Raw genomic sequence first — 25589 nt, forward strand, 5'->3', positions numbered from 1 at the left:
GTGTTCAGAGTTGGAGAACACTTTCAAATCCCCAAAGGAAAAAGTCTAACAGTGTGCTGTCATTAAGAATTTCTTGCCAACTAATCGCTAAAAACCATTTTTTTAATTGGCGTTCTATCCCTATTTGCTTCTTCACAGCCCATAAAGCCACAAAATCATTTAAGCATAAAATTTATTTATTATTCAGAATCGCTTACTGAGAAACGATAAATTTTGAGATCTGCTTCTGCGAATTATTTCCAATTATATGCGCTAAAATAATTAATTTTGTGTAAAAGTCAATCATCTTTCATTTACAAGAAAGTTTGGAAACCGCTGAGAGTGTGAAAGTGTGTGAGTGTGTAAAAATTTGCCTATAAACAGCGAAGTAATTAAAACATAGCCTTTTTCTATTTAATACACTTCCGCATCAATGATGGGACAACACTATACAGCAACAAAAATTGCTTTTGCAATGGACACACTTAATAATTTGAAATATGTAAGAGCGGCGTTCCGGGAATACACTAAAATTAAAAATTTCATTATTTGACTATTCACAGGAGACATTTACGTCCGCCACAATATTTGCATGTCGCCATAAAAACAGACAATATTGATACAGACACACTAATGTACACAAAAAGTTAATAAGCGAGTCAGCAACAGATGGCTTTTCATTAGAGGGGGTGTACGAGAATGCCAAACTACGAATTCTAATCACGTACCTAGTTCCAAAATGATGTAATAACTTGCTTGGACTCGTGTGAAATTGCCCTGTAGGGATTTAAGTGAAGCGTGAAGGAAAGTAGGGAAGGAGAGAGTGTATATCCAGATGTTTATATAATTTTTCTCACTGGGTACTTTTGTGTACACTTGCGTCTGAGCGCCGACGAGACAGCCGCCTACCCAGCAATTTGCACAAGTGTCCTCCATATTCCTTACTTAATCATCTTTACTCCACACCCCAAATTATGCTGGAAGCTATTATCATTTTTCATTTGACAAATCAGCTCCTGTATTTCGTCATAAGATTTTTGGAGACTGTTATTCATTGCTTTTTGTTGTGATAAATCTATACAATGACGACAAACCCTCACTCATACCTTGTTGGGACATGAAGCACATTCATCAAATCTCTGCTTATGCGGAACAATTGAAGTAAGTAACTCGATGCTTCTAGCCCTCTGGCTATGGCAAACACTTCAAACTTTCCAGGAAGGCAATTGTGCGCCACACAACAGCGAAGTATGTAGAGATGTATAATATTTTAAACACAAGTGTGGATTTAGGGAATTCAATAAGCTTTTGAGAAATGAAAATGAATTGAAAATGCTGAATAGATTCATGGACCTTGTCAAGAAAAAAAGGTCTAAAATTGGTAGTGTAGCAAACTGTGTTTGATAGTAAATCATAGAGGCTGACTCGGCTTTCCTGGAAAATTTTGGTGTTTAGTGGTAAACACTACTTAAATACAACACTTTTGTGGTGTCGGTCGCCGTTTGCAGCAACTTGGACTGACCTATGAAACGATTTAGGTCATTTTTCATCGAAATCTTAAATTAAAAGCGTACCAAATTCTGCTTGTGCAAGAACCGAAGGCGCTTAACCATGAACTCTTCAAAAATTCCAAAAGGATCCGATAAGTATATAGAATAAACAAGCAAAATTGCTGCATTTGGAGCAAAAAGCGACCTGAAGAGATTCAAGAGCTGCCATTTCATCCAGAAATAACAACGGTTGAGTGTGGTTTGTGGCCCGGTGGAATCATCGGACGATATTTCTTCAAAAATGATGCCGCTGAGAACGTAACCGTCAATGGCGATCGTTATCGCGCCCTGATAATCAACTACTTGATGTCTGAAATCGAAGCTCGTCATCTCGGCGACATTTGGTTTCAACAAAGCGGCGCCACTTCCCACACATTGCATCAACAAATGGATTTATTGAGAGAACACTTCGGCGAGCAGATAATTCCACATTTTGAGCTGGTCAATTGGCCAGCAAGATCCTGTGATATCGCAGCGTTAGACTTTTCACGTGGATAATTTTTTCCCACTATAGTCGGGTCTGCGAAACCAGAAGAAACCCGGATTTTTATCCGGCCAAACAAGCGCAACGATGAGACCATCAACCAAAGGAATTTCTGCATCGTTTCGTGACCGTCGATGAAATATGGAACCACGGGTACACACCAGAGACCAAGGAACAGTCAAGACAGTAGACTTCACCCGGCGAACATGGTACGAAGAAGGAGAAGACCGTCCTATCGACCGGAATAGTGAAGGCCATAGTTTTGTGAGATCCGCAAGGTGTAATCTACATCGACTACCAGAGACCAAGGAACAGTCAAGACAGTGGATTTCACACAGCGAACATGGTACGAAGAAGGGGAGACTGTTCTGTCCGGAATAGTGAAGACTATAGATTTTTTGAGATCCGCAAGGTGGAATCTACATCAACTACCAGAGACCAATGGACATGGTACGGAGAAGGGGAAGACCGTCCTATCGACCGGAGTAATGAAGGTCATAGTTTTCTGATAGTCGCAAGGTGGAATCTACATCGACTACCAGAGACCAAGGAACAGTCAAGACAGTGGACTTCACTCGGCGAACATGGTACGAAGACGGAGAAGGCCGTCCTATCGACCGGAATAGTGAAGGCCATAGTTTTCTGAGACTTGCAACGTGGAATTTACAACGCCTACTTGGAGAAAAGCAATGCGGTCACAATACCAAAAGGTCGCTTTGCCGAATGATTAGTACGATTCGAAGCAAAGTGCAGAAAACACGGCTCTATTTTTGGCATAGAAAAAAAGTGTTATTCTACCATGACATTGCAACGATCTACACATCCGCTGTAGCCTTGCCCTGATTGAACTAGACTACAAAGTTTTTCGCCATCCACCGACATTTGAGTAGAATGAGGAGGTTATCGCCGCCACAGAGCCCTACTTAGAGGAACTCCAGAAAACATATTTTATAGATGCATTAATGAAATTGGAAGGTTAAGGTATCGAGCTAAAAGAACAGTACTCGTATGTTGAGAAATTAGACGGAATTTGTAAAGCTTCTCTAAATAGAAAGAATTTTTTTCACATTTTTTCGTTTTTTCTCATATATTCCAACTCACGACTTAAATTAGGCTAAGATGGCTGTTATGCCGAAATGGAGGTATCAATCAAAACTGAATTCTAATTTAACTCAAATTAATTCGTTATGCCACACACACACACACATCTGTGGACACTAATCAATATTATATATACACATACAACCAGACATATTTCCGGTTGTGAGACTGCATTTTACCCCACCAAACCAACCACAAAAAATTATATAGAGCTTAATGCAAATTTGCATTTCATGGAAAACAACACACAAATACATGAACACGTATGCGTATAACTGTACTTAGTTCGATTGGACAAATGCAATTAGTCATCTCAGCATGCAATTCCGAAGCGTCAATCATTTTCCAAACCAAACGAAAACATTGTAATTGTTGTAAATGCAAATATGAAAAGGCTTGCTAGTAAACACACACACACACGCACTCATAAAAAACACAGTTACTTTTACATGCAACCGCAACTAATTCCCGTTATGTTAAAATTTTCTCATTCACAGTGTCGGAGCTCGGTCGCAACAGTGGCGGCACTAACACGTCCCGACGCACCACATCAACGAAACGCTGGATGGAACAACACGAACTTCGGCCACTCAAATAATCGAACAGCTGTGCGCCTGCTGGTTGTTGTCGAATGGACGCGTTTTTTGGTCTTCATATTTTATATACGTTCAACTTGTAAATACAACTGAATTTAAATTGCAAACTTATTTGCGAATGTGCAATTGTTGCTCGAAACTCGTCGAAGTAGTGGGAGTAAACAAGCATCTTTTTTATCAACTACTTGTACTATAAACATAACTGTTTATTTAACATGGAACTAGCATTTCTTGAAGCTGTCAAAAGCTGACAGTTGTGGCATAATTTGTAAGTTATTTGTAGTCTGTAGAATGAAATGCTTAAGCACAGCTGGTAACTAGTTTAAGTTTTAAATTAAGAAATTATGGTTTTTGTAAGAACATCGACTTTTTAATAGCTAAATAAGGGTTTAGCACGCTAATTTAAATAGTAGGCATTTTGAGAGTCAATGTGATAAAAGTAGATATATGAACTAATAACTAACTAAGCATGTAACTAAGCATGTGACTGTTAGAGATGATATTAGAAGAAAATTTCATTTTTTTTTTGGCAAAACTCCTTTTTTAGGCAATATATGGTAGTTCTCTTCAAAAGGGATACACAGATTATTGCGACCCTCCAACTTTTTCATACCGTTTTTGTAGTACCATTTGACCTTTGCTTCAAAATAGGCCTCAATTTCGGCGATCAGCTCTTCATTCGACGCAAATTTCTTAACAGCGAGCTTTCTTTTGAGATCTGAGAACAGTTAATAGTCACTGGGAATCAGATATAGAAAATACAGTGGATGCGGAAGCAATTCGAAACCCATATCATGGATTTTTGCCATAGTTTTCACCGACCTGTGATACGGCAGCATTGCCTTGGTGAAACCACACTTTCTTTCCTTGAAATGCGGCCGTTTTTCGGCGATTTCATCCTTGAAAGTCCAATAAGGCTATGTAATAGTCGCTGTTGATGGTCCTTCCTTTTTCAAGGTAGTCAAAAAAATAATTCTTTTTGAATGAGCATGCCAAAATACAGGCGCCATAACCTTGCCAGACGACTGTTGCGCTTTCAACGCTTTCAACGCTTTGGATGAAGTTTATCTTGTGCAGTCCACTCGGATGGCTGTCGACGGAACTAAAGAGTGAAATGATGAAGCCATGTTTCATCCGTTGTCACATATCGACTCAAAAACTTGGGTTTATTACGGTTGAACAGCCCCAAAGACTGCTCCGTATCATTAACTCCTGGTTGCTTTTGGTCAAAAGTGAGCTCACGCGGCTACTTCTTTACACAGAGCTTTCTCATACCCAACTATTCGTGAGTGATATGATGTGCACGTTCAGTTGATATCTTTAGAGTATCTGCTATCTTGAAACACTTCCTCCAAAATTATTTCGTGGACTTTTTTGATGTTTTCGTCGATAACAACTTCTTTGGGCCTCCACTATGTTTAACGAATAGATCAAACTTTAATCGTTGATTAAGAAATACGGCTCTGTGAATTAGGCTACATATCTATGTAATGCCTTTGTAGACAAATATCTGATGATCAAATTTGACCCGGTTTTTTATATTATTGTCTGCAAAATAGGCTCCGCAGCCAAATAAGAGCTTATTTTTCATATAATTGTATAAGCCTCGGCTGGTTTGACCTTTAATGAATTTTGGTTTTTTCGGTTTCGGCTCATTTTTGGAGCGCCATTCGCTAGAATGTTAGACAGTTTCGACGTCATATTCATGCTCTCTTTGCTACGTTGGCAAGCAAGAATCTGGTATTTTGATACAAATCTAGCATTAACCGCTTGATACGCAAAACTTTAAACCAAATGTGTTGAATGGATTTAAAAGAGACGTTGGGGTTTTCTGCTATCTCTTGGATGCCAACACGATGATTTTCAAAAACTGTTGCTTAAGCGTTTTCAATGTTCTCGCCAGACAGAAATGGATGGTGTAAATTGTTGGTGCCGAAACGTTCAACATGTTGGAAGAGGCATTCACTGAAAATTGTTTGTCGCGAGCAAGTGTTTTTGATTGATACAAATTCTTCAAAGGTCGAGAAAGCGTTGACGACGAACCACGTCCAGGACGGGCATCAACACATCAATAAAATAAAGGAATTGGTGTTTGAGAATCAACGATTAACAGTCAGAGATCTCACTGCCTTCGTTGGAATATCGGAAGGATCAGTGAAAACCATTTTGAAAGAACATTTGAGCCTAAGAAAATAGAAAACACCATGCATTCCGACCACCAGGATGTCATAAAACGTATTATTACTGGTCTTGAGGCTTGGATCTATGCTTACGACCTGGAAACATGCGATCAATCAGCCGAATGACGTGGCAAAGGTAAGCCGAATAAGATTAAAACACGTCAAAGCAATTCGAAAATCAAGGTTTTGTTGACAGTCCCTTCGATTATCTAGGTCTGGTGCACTGCGAATCCTACTGACCGGCCAAACTGTCAACAAGAAATACTACTATTGGAGTGTTTTGCAACGTTTGTGCGAAGCTATTTGTAAAACAAAGCCGGAATTATAGGCCCACACTTGGGTTTTGCACCACGACAATGCAGCGTCGCATACTGCATTGACTCTTCGTGAGTTTTTCGCCAAATTTTCAACCAATATCGTGCCGCAACCAGCGTATTCGCCTGATTTAGCTCCGTGTGACTTCTGACTGCTCAGCAAACTTAAACAACCGCTCTGACGAAACCGTTTTGAGTCAATTGAAGACATTAAAAGTGAATCACTACACACATTGAAGGCTATACCAGAAATTTACTCCAACAACTGTTTCGACGATTGGGAAAAACGTTGGCACAAGTGTTTTGGCGGCAAGGGGATTATTTTGAAAGAGATGTCATAAATTTTGAAGAATAAATTAAGAATTTTAAAATTATGAACAAATTTTTATTATTTTTTGCGCATAGTAGTTTATATATTCTCTCACTCATTTCTCAAAGGATTGCTTTGAGCGAGATTTCAACAGAACTAGTAATTTTATTAGTATCCATCAGCTCTTTCTCCCACAGGGAGGATAATAAACGCATGATTACTCTGTCGAGAGCTTACTAGTTATTTGCAAGCATTTATAATTTCTATATGCTCATAGCGTTCCGTTTAATTTGATATTTATTTTGGTCAGCCTTGCAGTGCAGTTGGTCATTAATATCCAATATGTGCTTAGCTAACAGTTTAATTATGGAACAACATTTAACGGTTACATACATAATATGTATAAGTGATACATACATAATATATATATATAAGTCCATATGTAAATGCGCATATATGATAACTGTATAATAACTGTAGCATATAATTACGCAGCTTGAAATCAGCCAGCGCGCATTAGCTTTGTGCATAATATATTGCTTAGATTTAATAAGTAGCCACTAATGACAGCACAAGTCAGTAAATAAATAGCTTTTGTTATTGTTGTAAAAATGTGCAAATATTTTAATGATTAAGGTTCACAAAGCAAATTGTAAAAACACACATATAGACATAAAAGAAAGATAATACAATTATTTAAGCCAAAATCGCATGAGAGATTTGTGAAAGCAAATCTATGGAGCAGAACATTATTTTTAGAAAGAAAGAATATTATTTTTAGAAATGCTAAAAATTTATCAATTAGAATTGCGAAAATCTCAACTCTTGTGATGCGCTGTGCATTAAATACCAAAGTGGTGTAAAAATTGTTATTGTAATAGAAAATACAAAAAATTAAGTAATTTATAAAAAATATCACTCGCAATGTAATGTTTGCTATGAGATATATACATACATACATATGTATAGTATATGAAATTTTTAATTTCACTAAGTTGTTATATTTAGTTTGCATATGTAATATTAGGGTGTACGTTATTTGACAAATTAATTTTTGTCTGTTGACGCGGAACCTAAACAAGCTCTTTATATGTTTATACTAAGGGATATTTTAATATTTCCTATTAAGCAGGTAAACCTAGAAACATTAAAAAAGCATTTGCTAATACAAAACTATGCGCTCCACAAAAAAGATCTTATTGAATTTTTCCATAAAACCATGCCCTTAAAAGTTATATCGTCACCTAAAATGCAAAACGTGTTATCAGAAAAATCAAAATTCAGTTTTTTATTGCCTACGATTCACTACATCATATTAAATACATATATGCAGCATAAAATTTTCAGTTGCCGCTGTCGGATATAACCAATATATAACCATTTTATAACTAATATATAACCATTTTATAACCAATATGTAACTATTTTATAACCGAAACTCAATTTTTTTTGTAACTAATATATCTCCATTTTATAACTTATATATAACTATTTTATAACTAATATATAACCATTTTATAACCTATAAATTTACTAAATTTTCTACTATTTTATAACCGAAACTAAATTTTTTTTCAATATAAGTGGTTTTTATTATATAGATATTTTTGTGCCCGAAACTTAGGAAAAGTGGTAGGTTTTTTTGACTTTAAGGTGACGATATCATCAAATGTACTGTCTTCATAAAGTACACCGTGTCGTATGAGTAACACAGATTGCATAGGCATAGAAGTTATGCATCAAACGTACTGTCTTCATAAAGTACACCATGTCGTATGAGTAACATGGTATGAAAAAGTTATGCATCAAGCTTCCTGCCTTGAAAAGTACGCCATGTCGTATGAGCAAAACAGAAGGTATAGGCACTTGAAGGAATGCTCAGGTCATTTGGTGCCTAACTTTAACGGCGTATAACTTTTAAAGTAAGGTTTATACGAAAAAATCATTTAGGCCGTTTTTGTAGAGCGAAATTTTGTAATAAAATATCACATTTAGATTTAATTACATAATGAAAATCTCATATTATATGCATAAAGGAAAATATTAGCTAGGCACGGTATAAACTGAAAATAAAGAGCATGACTACACTGGATAACAAACTGAAACTGAAAATTAATATATGAAATAACGCACACCCTAATGTAGCATTATACATTAAAGAATTCCAGAAATATGTATAAAACTATTTTTATGCACTTCGAATAAAATATATAATTAAGAAATACCACAATAAATGCGAACAATTTTTTAATTGCGGCTTAACTTCACCTTTGGGCAAGCAGAACAATTGAAATAAAGAATTTTTGCATAACATGCCAAACATGAATTGTTGCAAAATATTTACGCAAAAATTATTTATATGTACATATGAATGTATGCTGCATTCATACGAAGCAATAAATAATTTCTGATTTATTCAAATTACGAACACGTTGCAATCATTAAATAAGTTGTTTGCTATGATTTCTAGAAAAGCAACACAAATTACATGCAACTTTAATATCCATAAACTATTACTCACGGCATTTTATGTTTTCAACTGCAAATTATGCAAATTTTTTTTTTACAAAAATCATATTCAGATGAAATAAATGTTAATATTAGCGCGCAGATGAGTTTTTAAAAACGGTGAAAAACTACTTACCTACAAAACATATGTAAACAAAACACATGCGTATGTTCCAAATTTGGTTTATGGTAATTTATTGTTGTGTTTACCGTGTATTACAACCCAAAAATTTGCAACTCAAATAAGGTTGCCTACATTTCAGAGCGCCACGAAAAACAGCGTGACGAAAAAACTGAAGGAAGGCAGAAGAGTACAGAGACCAGAACTCGTATTTTAAACAACTGCAGACCGTTCGCATCGTGGCGCAGCCAAATTGTCTAGAAATTGACTAAGTGACAGTGCGGAATATTGTTTACAAGCCTACAAAAACATTTTGCCAAAAGTTAAGCAACTAAAGTGTTGAGCGATGAAATTCAAACGTACTTTTAAATCACAGCAAGGGATGGTTTATGAGCTCAAACAATTTAATGCGAATAAACTTTTCGTTTACCATAATAATACCGGGAATAACATAACTCGTTCTAATAATACTGGTAGCATTGCAAAATGCCATGGAAATGGTCATCAAAAAACTTAGATTTGAGAGAGCGCAGAAGTTGCTACGTTTGGCCGAATGCGCTAAAATTTCGAACATGGCGTTTTCTGACGACAAAATTTTCCCAATTTCAACAATTTATAAAATCTTAAAATGTTAGGGTTTATTGGACCGACTGTTTGTACGAAATTGTGAGTCATCGGTTGGCCACCAAGCGGCACCACCCAGCACAAGTAACGGTTTAGGCCGCTGTAACCGCAGATGGACGCTCCCCAACCGTTTTCATCGAGTCAAAGTCAAAGGTGGTGTCCAAAGTAAATATGAATATAGTCCGTAATTAAAAATACACCAAACTCAAAAATATCGCCAAGGCACATTCGACAGCTGAAGATTCGTTTTTTGGCCGTCTCAAGGCCGTAGTAAAGGTAAAAGGTGGTTGTAGCGAACAAAAGTGAATTGATTCTGAATTTTCGATTATTTCCATACATTCCATACTTTGAGTTAAATAAAAATAACTACCCAAATCGAATATACTGCCTTTTTAATCGATTACACTTCGAGTTCCGAGACCCAATACTGTAGCAACCGCATTTGAATCAAATGGAATTTATGGGACGATAAAGTAAGGAAAATAGACAAAACTCGGAACGGAACGATTCATACATAGATAATTAAATTCCGAAATTTCAGAATACTTTCAAAGCTGGAGTGTGGAGGATGGATATCCGAACAATATGACCTAGCCAGCGCAGCAGCTGTCTCTTGATTCGTTGCACTATGTCAATGTCGCCGTAAAATATATGGTACAGTTTAACGATCCATCAAGTGCGGTATGCGTATTAGGGACTGAAGCCATTGGACCAAAGTTCGGAGATTCGATTACTTTAAGAAATTAAGACATTGAATGATATGCAAGAAATCGTGATTTAACACCATTACAATATTTCTTGTTGGGTTATTTGAAGTCATCGGTTTTCAAGCTTTAGAAGTCCATATTGAACGTGCTATTCCTGACATATGACTTGGTTTAGTAGAAAAAGTATTAGAAAATAGGGTTGATTGTATTCGTTCCTAAAAAAGAAATAGTGGAGACCATTTGAATGATGTTACATTCAGAACTTAGTTGTTTCGATTATACTTTTCATTAAATAAAAAAAAAAAAAAACATTTTAATTTCCATAAGAATTATTGTATTTTTATTTGAAAAGAAATCATATCAGTCTTACTGGAAAACCCTGTACCTTCTCTATTTAGCTACAAAGAGAAGTCGTTTTTACATCAGATTTTGACAGGGAATGAAAAATGGAACCATTAAGATAATCCTTAACGCAACAAATCATATGTAAAACCAGACCAATGAGCCAAATCAACGACCAAGCGTTCGGTCCCATGTTCTCCATCATTCGACCAGTTTTGTTCTACGAAGCAGAATCATGGTGCTATTCGAAAAGGACACATACAAACTGCAAGTCTTCGAAAGCAAAATCCTAAGAAATATATTTTGAGGCAATAAAAGATAATGGTTCTTTTGGAATGAAATCGACAATTTGCCACAAGGTAGGTAAGTAGAGTGAATGTCGGATGCCTGACTAAGAACCTTGGCCTTTAGCAGTTCCATTTTGAAACCACAGGAACTAAAATGTCCTCAATCGAATATGTCTTCTCTTAACCACCCATGCGCTTTTGATGAAATTCGAATATCAGTGCAAGTTCCGAGACTCTGTCAAGAAAACTTCTACCGATAGTTCTTCTTTTCCTATAAAAAGCTTTGCATTCACTTCTACAACTGTCATTGTATTGTGTCATCACTCTGCTGGCGTGTCAGCCAATTAAACAGTGTTCTGTTAGAACTCCTTCTAGGGTTCATACGTCATTCCGTTTGCGTTTTAACAGTCGACATGTGCAACCCATATTCCATTCATGCCACGCTGAAACACTTGTTGAGCAAGTTTGGGGTTTATTCTACCGAGATTCGAGTATATTTATAGCATGTTTGTCGACTAAATATCTACAAGTAGCCGTAGACATATAAGCTCAATTTTTTCGAAGTCTAATTGTAGTCTGATGCTTGCTCTGGGTAGTTCATCTGTTGCAGAGTTACTGGAAAATGTTAAATTGTGCTTCCAGTTCGAAAATATGATCGACTAAAAATACTAGAGTAACTAATTAATCCTTCAATAGAAAACCGATGATATTGATTTAATTTTTTTTTAATATCGAAAGGATCAAATTGATGACTTATGGGCATAAACAGGAAAAATATTGATTTTGCTTTCCCATAGAAACAATTATGAACTATTAAATATGTAGAAAAGTAACAACAACTACAATATATAGTAAAACTAATCTTAATCGTAAAAAACTTTAAATCAAAGCAAAGCAATATTTCCAAAAAGTAGACAGGCATGTGACAGAATAATTTGCGCAACACTATCACCGTTAGACATACATACATATAACAGTCTGAATGTGCATACAAGGGTGTGTTAATACTTGTATGTATGTATGTATGTATGTATGAGGGTAACGGTGCGTAGTATCACCCGCCATGTGCAAACAAGTTATTAGATGTTAATTTTATAAAGTGCTGAAATTTGATAATGCCACCGACAATGTACACACATTTTCGCTGGAGATGACAGTTCGCAGATAAAAAGATTATGATTATAAAGTGCTTAAGTTCGTTCAATATTTGCCAGACAAACACTAAAAAAAAAACGCTAAAAGTGAAACTCTAAACGGCGGAAAACACGAGCACGCAGCATAGGAAAGAAATCCCATCACACAGCAGGCATTGATTTTGTTCAAAAGTGTTCACTTTCTCTATTTCCTCCACACACTACTACGTAGATACTTATATTATATATTATCTATTTGACTATTGGCGGCCGGAAGACACCTTAAAAGTACAGTACTAAGAAACTTGCATACATATCTACACAAGACTGTGACGGTGCTGGCTTTCATAGCTGATTGGCGTCGAGTACTTTTTATCCTTTTTAAGTGAGCAATTTTCGGCGAAAAACACACAAAGGGATTCGTAGAACCGTAACACTTGTAAGTAGTATGTTTGTATTTGTATGTGTGTGTGTGTGTGGCTGGGTCAGCAACAAGAATAATGAACTTGCTGAATGGCTGAAGATTAGCGCATTCTTCTCATGTACTGTTAATTGGGTAAGCGTATCTTGGTGATTGACAAAAGTTTATTCGGTAATTGAAAAAACTTGTCACAACTTTTTCGTAAAAAAAAGTACAAAATTTGTCACCACATGTAAGTATGGTGTATGCGTTGAACTGAGTCTTCTGCTAGAACAATTATGTGTAAGGTAAATCAATAACATATTAGAAATTTGTTGATTTTTGGCTATTAATACATTTTGATTAATTAAGAGCTTGCTATGAAAGTGTTTTATGCGATATGGTATTGCCGTTCGATCGAATTCAACCTGAAATATTTCATTTAAAGATTTCACCTAAATTCACATTTGTTTCTTATTTGAAAATAGTTTGGCAATAACAGGGTTTGTCCGGAAAGTAATTGGACTGATTTTCTTCCGCCGCGAATGTACTTCGGAGCGTGCGCGCACCGACTGGATTCGGTAGAGGGCATTCCTAGCTGACGAACGTGTGGCTGGTCAGTTGTCTCGTTAGAGCAAGTCAGGGTTCGTTAGAGCAGTGGTACGCGATGGAATTCTGTGTGAAACTCAGTAAATCTGCGACAGAGACTTTTGATATGATCAAGCAGGCTTACCCTTTTTGGAGGGCCAGGAAGAGGTCGCTGATGAATGAGCAAATCCAAAGTGAAAACGATGCTCATTGTCTTTTTTGACATCAAAGGCATCGTTCACGATGAACTTGTTTCTCCTGAACAAATCTTCAACGACAAGTTTTACGAGGAAGTTCTTAAGAGACTCAAACCAAACTCAATCGGGTCCGACAAGACATCACAGCCGATTGGAAGTTGCACCAAGCACCTTCAGACTGAGCAGACAACTGAGAAGTAAAGTCCCCTCGCGACGAACGAAGATCAAATTCTACAAGTCACCTATTATCCCCTTCCTACTATATGGTGCAGAGTCTTGGACGATGACAACATCTGATGAGTCGACGTTACGCTAACGGCGAATATCGCATTCGATGGATGGATAGTTCAGGTAATTAAGAGACAGCGGATACGCTGGCTAGGTCATGTCGTCCGAATGGATGAAAACACTCTAGCTCTGAGAGTATTCGACCGAGTACCCGTCGGGGGAATCAGAGGAAAAGGAAGACCTCCGCTCCGTTGGAAATAACAGGCGGAGGGGGACTTGGCTGCACTTGGAATCTACAATTGGCGCTAAACAGCGATTGACCTACTGTTGTAAAATCGGCTTTAACCACATAAGCGGTGTCTACTCCAGTTAGGAAGAAGTGGAGCACATACTGTTTAGATTCTTGAAGGCTGGGAATGATAGAATACTTTATAGATTATAGAGCTGGCTTTATTTGAGTAGTCCATCCACCTCTGTTAAGACGAAAACATCAGAAATGTAAAGCTGCTTCAAAATCGTAGTGTAGGCAACAGAGCCATAGAGGATCTCCACAACTCTTATCGATCGACTCAACATATTTTCGTTTAAGTTTTGGGTATGAAGCGTGTCAATGCTAGACTCGTACCAAAAGATCTGAATCCTTGATAAAAACGACGTTGAGTAGAGATCGCAAAAGAAATGCTTGACAACGTACCTTCATTCTGAAGACACTATATTTATCAAACGTAACGTTTATGTCCAATAATCTAGCGAATGACGCTCCAAAAATGATTTGAAATCGAAAATACCAAAATTCGTTGAAGGTTCGGCCATCCCAAGCGAGGCTTATAATAAATCCACTGAAAATTTAAATAAGCCAGGACATGCCTGTATTGACTCAATTGATCCTCAGTATGATCTTCTATATATGCGAACTAGCCACCCAGTTTTTGAGTTATCGATATGAAATTTTGCACACGTCCTTTTCCTCCCAAGAAGCTGCTCATTTGCCAGAATAACCGAAACCGGACTACTATGGCGTATAGCTGCCATATAAACTGATCGATCGAAATAAAGTCCTGGTAGGGAAAACTTTTGTATTTAACGAGATATCTTCACGAAATTTGTAATGTAGTAGTGTTTCAACGTAACGGCATTATCCTCGAACAAATTGTTAAGATCGGGCTACTATAGCATATAGCTGCCATATAAACTGTTTGAACAAAATCAAGCTCTTGTATTGAAAACTCTTTTATTGTGGAAGATATCTTCACGAAATTTTACACGGATTATTATCCAAAGCAGCGCTACAATCTGATAACAGTTTGTTCAGATCGGACCATTATAACATATAGCTGCCATACAAAGTGTGCAAACAAAATCAAGATAAATATATTTTTATACCCTTTTACCCAAAAATTAATGCAACTGTGAAGGGTATTATGGCTGCAGTGTTCTTGAAGGTTACGTTTTTTTCTTTTTTTTTTGCTTCCAGTTGCACAGTATGTAATCCTACGAGAATAGTTCTAGGTAATTGATGAATAATTTAATATTTTACAATTTTCGGGGACTTTTTTGCCACAATGTATTAAATTAATATGTTACTTTCAAGTTTTTAGGTTATGGTTATCAAATTGAATACAGAATTCAGCAATTTGATCCCATAACAAACAATTTGGTGTTGAGGTTATGATTAACTGACAGAGAGAACTAATCTAATAGCAAATCATCTGGAAATTTCTTGAAATTCTGAGTTAACCTCTTACTCTACACATCAGCTGAATTCAATAAAATCTAGGCGGCAGAGTCATGAAATAACGATCCAAATGAAATGCTTTTACTTTTAACCTCACTCTAACCTCAATAATGAACATTTCTTTATAAGATATATTTATACATACATATAGGGAAAAGAATGCGAAACATAGAAATTGTGCCGTAAATTTTTTATTTCACCTTCTTTGTAGTGTTTTATTTATATTTTATTTCTTTTTCTCGTCTTTTCGTCTTTTAGTTTTAATGACATTTAATATTTTTTGACATTTGATCTGTATTAATGGTCAATAATATATTTATGTATTTCTATATATGTACATATGTACATACATATATATTTTATGCCACATTTGCAAAAAACCGCACTTAATAAACATAATTGGTAACAAGTCCGTAATGAAATCGAAACAGTGTGTCATCATGGGACTCAATGTTGAATAGAGCAAGGTAGGTTAAGGACACGAAGGCGATGACAACCACCCACACAGACACATACATACACACATGACACACTGAACTACTCTCGCTTTATTAGTCTACTAGACACACTGATTCAGCCGAACCCCAGCTGCCGACCGCATTCCGCTCATAAATAATGCATGAATTCTCGCGCACGGCTCATGAATGAGAAATACGAAAATCTTTGATATGCCACACGCCTTTATTGCGTCTCACTTCGCATACGCTTAACATATGCTTATTATACTTGTACATTATTTTTTTTCAATAATTTTACTATTTTATATATTTGTTAGTAGCTTTTACACTGGGATACGTTGTAGTTGTTAGTGGTTCAAACATACCTTTCTCATGGTCGCTGTGTAGCGAGGCAACGCTGCCGAAGAAACGCTTATCCAGTATTTGTAGCAATTGTAGAGCGGTGGAGTGCACCTCAACACGTGGACAGCCGGTCATTAGCAGTGTGACCGTTATAACCGAGGTGTAGTGATCACAAGGATATTCTCTGCAAAAATAAAAATAAAAAATAAAGCAAAATGATAAATTATCTTTGAAATCAAAGCTGCTTATAAATATATATACATATATACATTTTTTATTTTAATATTTTTGTGAAAATGATGTACATATTTGCGAAAATATAATATGGAAATCGATTAATATTATTTCCGCTTAATTGGAATTTAAAGAAATCATTTCAACATGAATTATTTTCTTGCGGTCGGCAATGACCCGATATGCTTGTGTAGACTTTGCTTTTCAAATAAATTTACAAAAGCAGTGAGGGGAGACAAATCTGGAGATCTTATAGCTGGTCAATGTGAATCTTTTTTGACTATAGAAACCAAGAGCATTAATATTTCAGAAATTGAATATTAAAATCAGTAATAGTCAAGGCCTTTTCAGGCTTTTGCGGACAGACATTTGTAAGCATTCATCTATCATTCATTGAATCTGTTCAAAGAAATATGGGGCAGTGAGATATTTAATGCAAACGTCCTTCATAACTGCCGTTTTTTGATCATGCCATACAGATTCACGAATCTCGAATGTGTTTTCGATTATTAACGATGTTAGACAGACTGACTTGGACTTATAATGAACCAACTAGTGGTTACTTGAACCCAGCAAATATAATACAAGACGTGTTCCAAAGTAAACAGGACTTTAAAAAAAACAGAACAAATGGTTTTTTCGACACAATCAATTTATTTTATTCAAAATAGTCTCCTTCTGCTTCAATACAGCTTTTTGCACGGTCCAAAAGCATGTCGAAGGAGTGTTTTAGCTCGTTGGCCGGTATGGCCGCCAATATGCCGGTGCAAGCCTTTTGAATGGCCTCTACAACTGCATAGAGCTTTCCTTTCCTGGGCAAAGAAGAAGTCGCACGGTGCCATATCATGTGAATACGGGGAGTAGTTAATGGTTAAATCTGATTTTTGGTCAAATAATCGTCCTTCGAATGTTGGGATTCTGAGCAATTTTTGGTCGTCAGTCAATTTGTGCGGAACAAATCGTGCAAACACCTTTCTTAAGCCAAAATGTTTGGCCAAAACGCGATAAATCGATGTTTTGGAGATGTTCAATTCCATTTCCATGAATTTCAATGATGATTTCGATTGATTTTTGATGAATTCACGCACACTATCGATAGAATTTCCGGTGATCACGGATTTTAAGTGGCCCACATGTTGATCGTCATTTATGTCCTCACTACTACTTTGAAAACGTTGAAACCACGCGTGCACTCTGCTACGAGATAGGCAATCATCGCCATAAACTTGTTTCATCAATTGAAACGTTTCGGTAAAAGTTTTACCAATTTTGAAAGAAAATTTAATGTTGGCGCTTTGTTCGAAGCTCATTTTCGCACCGATAACAGAAACATACTAACACTTAAAATGCAATTACTTCACTTCCAATCAATGAAATGTCATGAAATAGCAGATTCTAACGCACCAGTCGGCATATAGCCCCTGGCACCAACAGGGGGCGCTAGATTCAAAAAGTCCTGTTTACTTTGGAATACACCTTGTACAACGTGCGCTTAAAGGTAGGCAACGTTTTTTTTTTTATAGATAAAGGTATGAGACTTCGATAACATAAACTTGATTTCGATCAATCAGTTTGTATGACAGCTATCCGAGGTTCGGACTGAACAATATATTCGGAGTTTGTTGCCTTGCCTTTGTCAATAATCCAAGCCAAATTTCGTGGAACTAACTTGTCAAACAAGAAACTTTTCCATACAATGACTTGATTTTGATGTTGTTGCTTTTTTTCTTATAGTAACACAATTCTGCCGAGTTGACAGTCCTTGACCGGATAAAAAAAACCGGGTCTGTTCTGGTTACGTAGACCAGACTGCTGTGGGAACGGGATTTCGACCAATCAATTTGTATGACAGCTCTATCCAACAGGGGTCCGATATCGGCGATTTTTACGAATGAGCAACTACTTCGGAAGCAAAGAACGTTTGTAAAATTTTAGACAGATATCTCAAAAACTGAGGGGCTAACAGACAGATAGATTTGCAGGACGTCAGCCGTTGAATTCGACCTCTTTGAGTCTCCGGCGAATCGCTCATGCATCCACTATCCCGCCTAACGCATTACTAAGGTCCTTTTTAATATATAACTTGGATTTAAAGCGATCTAGTAGACAAGGCCATCGGATGAGCCTGTTTTGGCCAATATTCGTCTTTCGAACCCTTCCAGATCCTTTTTCCCAGCAAAAGAACCCGTCTTCCGAATATTTTTTATGAAATCTGAGACAGTAGTCTGGCTGACACCTTTTGTTTTTTTTATAATATATGTTTTTTTATAAAATAACACTTTTCAAACTTTTTACGAACACAATTAATATTTCAATGATGCAAATCAACTTTTTATAGCACTATATATAAAAGTTAGAAATTGCACGTCAATCTAATTAGGAATAGCAATATCACTCCACTATAAAGTGATAGCAACTACCTGACAGGTTTTTTAAGCCCACTACTTTATACTTTATAGGGTCTCCGACATTTGCTTCTGGATCTTACAGACTTCGTGGAAAACTTTATATACCCTGTCAAGGGTATAAAAGCAGAGTAAAATGATTTTTATGTCCTAGAGAAACACTTTTTTTATGAAAAAACTGCTGCTGATACCAAAAAGTGTGTTGAGAAGTGTTATCCACGCTCTATGTTAAGCGAATTTACCCATTTGTACCAAGCGTTCAATCTCGTACAGGTCATATGAGCACTGAAAGCATTGACACAGTTGCAGTTGCGTTCAAAAAGAGGTTATTGCGGACGGCAGCATTAAAAATACATAAAATGATTTTGGACGACCGTAAAGTAGGGGATGTTCGAGACTCAATCACTGCGGCAGTATAGCAATATATCATATTCGACGCAAAAATGTTGTAGTATAAGTGTAAGCTGAGTATCGGCAGAAAAACAACAGTGGCGCAATATTGGTGCAGTTATTTGCTTGTTCGAACAGCTTCTACGGTTGATCGAGTTAGCTGGCGTATCGGGTATGCTAAAATCAGGTGAAAATGGTATGAATTGCTACCGGATCCGTTCTACATATTTTTTCGTATTATTAGACCTCAAGAGTTTGGTCACTGAATGGAAATTTAGCGACAAGGAAGAGATAATAGCCGAAGCTGGCAACTATTTTGAAACAAAAGCCAAAACGTACTACAAAAAAGGTAACGTTCGTTGAATATTACATTCGCACTTCTTCAAAAAACCTTTAATTTTCTTTAAAGTGATACGAAATCTTCATCTAATAATATATAATAATACATACTTATTTGTGGACAGGTAACGAGATATGCAAATACATGTTTCTGTTGCTCGAATATAATAAAAATGCTCACAACTTTTCTTAAAAAAAATCACTTTTTATCTCCATACATACAGATACGTTGTACCAAAAGTACAAGAATTATTTTTAATTCCTGCCACAAAAACAGAAATTGCCACAAAACATAACGAACTAAATTTAAAGGAGCTTAGCTAACGCATATACATAAATATTGTTTTTTTTTTTCATTCCAAATCCGGTGCTTAGGATCCGTTCTAGAGACGACACAGAAGGCAATCAAATGCAAGTCAAGGGATAGACAAAAAATCGGCTTTGCAGTTACAGCAGCCAGACTAATACAGCTGTGGCATGCACACAAAGTGAAATATGTATACATTAGAGCGGATCGATTTTTTTTTATAAAATCGGGTAGTCGGCAAATGTTCGACGGATCATTCTGCACAACTTTGACTAAGATACTATGGGTCTAAAACCGATTTCGAACAAGCCATTTTTAAGTTGAGGTTTAAAAAATCTGACAATCAGTTGATTGGAGATATGTGATTTAGTTGTCCGATCTTGGCGATTCCAACAATTGATCAATAGAATATCAAAATACAGCTAAGCGTTGAATTTCATTCGGATATCTCAAAAACTGACAAAAAAAAATTATAACCTAGAAAACTTCGCCCTAAAAACCGCTGGCTCGAAACCGGTTTTACACCTATAGTCGCTTAGGCAAAGTTCTACAGAATGATCTTTAGACCTAAGTACTATTTACACATATGCGATTTTTTCGTTTTGTGACTCCAAACAAATCGACCCGCTCTAATGCGCACATACACTTGTAAATTTGTATGTCGTTGGCTGGTGTAAAGGGTTAAGCGTGGAATGTGCGACAGTAAAATATCAAAACCATTGAGATGTAAGCGAATTTTAATTCGAAGAAGGCAATTTAATTTTACTGCAGCGCCTAAAAAATCACGTGCGTTTTCGGAATTTCAAATATGCTGCATGGCATATATGGAAAGAAGTTAAAGCGGAAAATCCCGAAAAGATATTTAGGGCTTTAACTTATAAAAAGTGCAAAAATGGATGTTAAATGAAAGGAATAACTACATATAACGGATAGTCCAAATAGAGGTATTTCTTTCAATAATCTTTTTTTTTTACAGATCACGCTTGAGCCGTGTCAAGCTGTCATGTTATTTTTGTTCAGTATTATTTGGCATTTCATCATGGAAAGCTTTACGCCTGAACAACGTTTACAAATCGTTCAACTTTATTATGAAAATTCACGTTCTGTAAAGAATGTTTTTCGCGCGCTTTGCCCAACTTATGGTCAACATAATCGGCTTACTGAGCGTACTAATCGCAACACCATCATCTATCTTGAGACCCAGCGTTCATTATTGGATAATATTCGACCGAATAGACAACCGAAAGAAAATATAGCAGCCGTAGCTGAGAGTGTACGCGAAGTCCGTGGAGAGTCGATACGCCGCCGTTCGCGGCAACTCGGACTGGCGTATGGAACGACTTGGCAAGAACTTGACAGCTTGTGCAAGAACTGAACTTGCTCGACCTGGGCTCGTCAAAAGTTCGAAGAAGATCCGACATTTTCGTGTCAAAAATATAGCGATGAGGCCCACTTCTGGCTCAATGGGTACATAAGCAAACAAAATTACCGCATTTAGGACGAAGACCAACCTGATGAAATTCAGGAGCTGCCATTTCATCCAGATAAAACAGAAAAAACAAAGGTTTAGTGTGGTTTGGGAGCCGGTGGAATCATCATCCATATTCCTTTAAAAGCGATGTCGGTGAGAACGTAACCGTCAATGGCGATCATTATCGAGTCATGATAGCCGACTATTTGATACCTGAAATTGAAGTTCGTAATCTTGGCGACATTTGGTTTCAATAAGATGGCGTCACTTCCCACACATCGCATCGAACATATTTGATATTTATTGAGAGAATACTTTGGACAGCTGACAATTTTACGTTTTAGGCCGGTCGATTGGTCGCTAAGATTGTGTGATATCACACCTTAGATTTTTTCCTGTGTGGATATGTGAGGTGAGGCTTCGAATCAGGCCTCGGAGCGTATCATTCGCCAGTTACCAGTCGAAATGCTAGAAGGAGTCATCGAAAATTGGACTTAACGGTTGCACCTTCTGAGACTTAGCCGCGGCCAACATTTGAAAGAGATAATCTTCAAAAAATAAATGCTCTTTCGAATGATAATAAAAATTCTCAATTAAATTTGAAGTTTATATGTTTTTTTTTATTTTTAAGTAGGGAACCTCGATCGAAATGGATCGCCCTATAAATAAGTATTTATTTTTGGAACGTAAAGATATATAAAAAAATATACCCTACAACTAAAGTTATTGCTTTGTAATATATTAATTAGGTATTATATTTTTATATTAAATCCCGAACTAATTTCGAGACACAAATAACAAATACTGTTATCTCTGTTTTAGCAAGCGCTAGTCATACACAACAACAGCAAGAGCGAAACAAAATCGCATTCCAATACACTTTTATGGCATTCCAAGAAGTATAGCGCTTAGCGTCTAATCAAAGAGCATTACAGAGGATGTAAAAAGATTTATTTTTCTTCTTAGAGCAATAATATATATATTATATATTTCGGTCTATTTCTTAGAAAACAACTTTTCTTAGCTTATCTGCTTTTGTTGTTCGTAAAAATATAAGCTGGTAATCAACTTGATTCAAGAAGAAGAATCAACTTGATATGAAGTCTTTATAAGTACCCAAAACAAACTTTCGCTTACGAAATTTTTCACATTTTTGAGTAGTGTTCATAGCTCACAGAGGATAGATAAGGATCTTTATTTCGAAATATTCAGAGGACAAGCATGCTAAGGCTTAAGCGGATATCACACAGCCACCATTTGGTTTGATATCAACTTTGACATTAAACTACAGGAATTAGGAAAATATTCTCACTGAATGTCAACATGATATTTTATATATTCACCGGTATATGCTTATATAAGGCATCAGAAACATAACTACCCTCATATTTGATATATAGGGCCGATTTGGACCTTTGGATTTATCGCCTTTTATTGCGATATCACACGATCACCCGAGCCATTATTTGAGCTAAGTTTTATTTATTGTAAAGGTAAATGAGCTTGTCATTCGAGCTGTCGTTGTATACGAAGTAGGCGTGGTTGCAGTCCAGTTTTATTTAGAATATCCTTCACAAATGCATTTCATTTAGTGTAAAAGGATATAAAAAGATATTTATGCTGATTTTGTTCGTTCAGTTTATATGACAGCTTTATATTATAGTAATCCGATCTGAACAATATGTTCGAAGCTGGATGCGTTGCTTTGAAAAATAAGTCACGTCAAATTTCATGAACATAGCTGGTAAAATAAAAAACTTTCGCATACAAGGTTCGGATTTTAATCGATCAGTTTGTATGGCAGCTTTATTGTGCTATTGTGGTCCTCCCTAAACTTTTCTTCGGATATTGTAACATTGTCTTGAACAAATTTCTTGAGTTATCTCGCCAAATAAAAAAGTTTTTCATAGCAAGACTTTTGTTCGATCGGACAGTTTGAATGACAGCTATATGCTATATTGACCCGATCCGAAAACTTTATTCGGATATTGTAGCAATGTATTAAATAATAATCTTTGCAAAACTCTTTGAAGATATCACCTCGAATAAACAAGTTTTCCATACCAGCACCTGATTCAGATTGTTCAGTTTGTATGATAGCTATATGCTATATTGGTCCGATATTAGCGGTTCCGACAAATGAGTAGCTTTTTTTTGGGAGAAAATTACGTGTGCAAAATTTGAGGTCGATATCTGAGAAACTGAGCGACTATTTGGCGTATATACATAGGGAGGGATAGACGGGCATGGTCTTCGACGTTTCTTTTTAGGTGTTACAAACTTGGTGACAAACTTAATATACCCTGTTTGGGGTATAAATATCGAATATATCAAAGGTATATTAGTATGCAAACATTTTTGAAAAATATTTTTTTAAAGATTTATTCGAAATATATTTATTTTCGAACAGTATATGTATGTAAGATAATCAATAAAAAAAAATCTAATAATAATAATATACCTAAATACCTAAAAAATTGAATTCAGTTTCGAAAAATTTAAGTCTACTTTCATTACAAAATTAATAAATAAATTTATCAAAATATTCGAAAATGTATACATTGTGACAAAAAACTATTCGAAAATTTTAAATAAAACGCAAAATATTTAATTATTCATCAATATTTATTTGGTCGCCTTCAAAGTGCCAACGATCCTCGAAACACTTTTCATAAGCACTTTTTGGGATGGCTTTCAGCTCCTTCAGCGAATTTTGTTTTATCTCTTCGATCGACTGAAAACGGATTTCACGGAGCGGCAATTTCAGTCTGCTGAACAATAAAAAATCACACGGAGCCATATATGGTGAATACGGTGACTGATCGATGGTATTCGTTGCGGTTTTGGCTTCTTTTTGAAAAAAAAAATCAGCTTTATCGGGACGAGTGGAGAAAGAACCCTTTTCATACCCAAAATATCCATCAAAATCATTCGAACGGGCTCGCGAGAGATGTCGAGCTCTCTTGCCATTTCTCTAACACTTGCCTGACGATTTTCAAGCACCATATTCTTCACTTTTTTAATATTTTCATCAGTTGAGGAGGTCGAACAAAGCATGTCTTCAATGATATCCCGACCATCTTAAAGGCTGTGTACCACTCGTTGACTTGTGTTTTTGATACAACTGTATATCCAACGCAACGCACTACTGAGGTGAACAAACTGGTTGACAGTTCGCGCTCATATTTGGCATAGTAATTTATAATAGTCCCACCAACTTATCACAATAGATTTTTTTGAAATATCGAGTAACCGGGGAATTTAATTTTGTCACAATATATGTATATATGTACATATCTCAACACTTATCTTAAATATCAAGTTCCATGTGCATGACATGCGGCCCTAACTATCATGAATTCCATACATTTTAAATTACAGCCGCGAGCTCATCGCCATTAAAATGAAAGCAATGGCAATAAATGTTGCATTGTTATGAGCATAAGGGGATAATACTTTGTTAGTACGAATTGGCACGCGAGGCAGTCATAATTGCAGCTGACGGGTGCCTTACGACTAACGAGCTTTACAAGATTTTGTACAAAAGGAATATAAATAAAGAGGGTTTAAAAATATAATATTTAGAAATTTGCGTTCATAATAATGTTGCAAGCAATTCTAAATCTGTGAGATGTTAGCGCTAGACATGCGAACTAGAAAATTTCGCTAAAATAGAAGTTTATTTCATTTTTATCGCCGTTCTGTGCAGAAAGAGTTTTTAATGGTTATTTTTGTTATATATTTTTATATAATTATATTCCAAAGTTGTTAATTTTGAGCTTGGAGAATTTATATATGTTCGAAATTTTGAGATATTAAATATATTTTCGAACATCGCTTAATTTTGTGGAAATAAAATTTTAGAAACAGACATAAAAGTACTTTTCTTTTTGAAACTACTTTTCAAAACTTTTTTTCTTTAGTTTTTTTAATTTTTATTGGGAGCCTGTGACTTCCCATTTATTTTTAGTGTTGAAAAAATCCACAACAGTTAACTATAGCCTTAAGTAACTTTCAAAAACCCTTACCTTGCACTAAAAATAGCAGCCAAAGCGAGGAAGCAAGCATCGGCGACGCGCGCCGTCGAAGTATAGCAACGATCGATGACCCATTCGAGCAAAACGCTGCTGTCCGGATTCGATTCGAGTAGCAAAACGACAGTATCGCGAGCTAGTAGATAGATCTGCAATGCGAAAAATTGTTATTAGTAAACATAAAATTAATTTTTGTATCTAAAAGTTTGCACTTCAGCGCAATTG

General features: G+C 36.2%; 2 protein-coding genes across 10 annotated transcripts in view; one reads left to right on the forward strand and one right to left on the reverse strand.

Moving 5' to 3' along the window:
- LOC126761083 (G-protein coupled receptor daf-37) overlaps window positions 1–5265 on the forward strand; it is a 55980-nt gene extending 50715 nt beyond the window's left edge. Inside the window, exon 7 of the mRNA XM_050477011.1 lies at window positions 3612–5265. Within this exon, the coding sequence (XP_050332968.1) occupies window positions 3612–3712 (101 nt within the window). The 3' untranslated portion in view covers window positions 3713–5265. The remainder of the gene's footprint in view (window positions 1–3611) is intronic.
- LOC126761061 (protein furry) overlaps window positions 1–25589 on the reverse strand; it is a 143820-nt gene that overhangs the window by 90406 nt on the left and 27825 nt on the right. For all 9 annotated transcript variants that reach the window (XM_050476983.1, XM_050476981.1, XM_050476980.1 and 6 more), the window contains 2 exons: window positions 25359–25513; window positions 16208–16368 (listed from right to left, as the gene is read on the reverse strand). In XM_050476983.1, coding sequence (XP_050332940.1) covers window positions 16208–16368; window positions 25359–25513 — 316 coding nt within the window. The remainder of the gene's footprint in view (window positions 1–16207; window positions 16369–25358; window positions 25514–25589) is intronic.

The sequence above is a fragment of the Bactrocera neohumeralis genome, chromosome 6 (genome assembly GCF_024586455.1).
Source record: "Bactrocera neohumeralis isolate Rockhampton chromosome 6, APGP_CSIRO_Bneo_wtdbg2-racon-allhic-juicebox.fasta_v2, whole genome shotgun sequence".
Lineage (NCBI taxonomy): Eukaryota > Metazoa > Arthropoda > Insecta > Diptera > Tephritidae > Bactrocera > Bactrocera neohumeralis.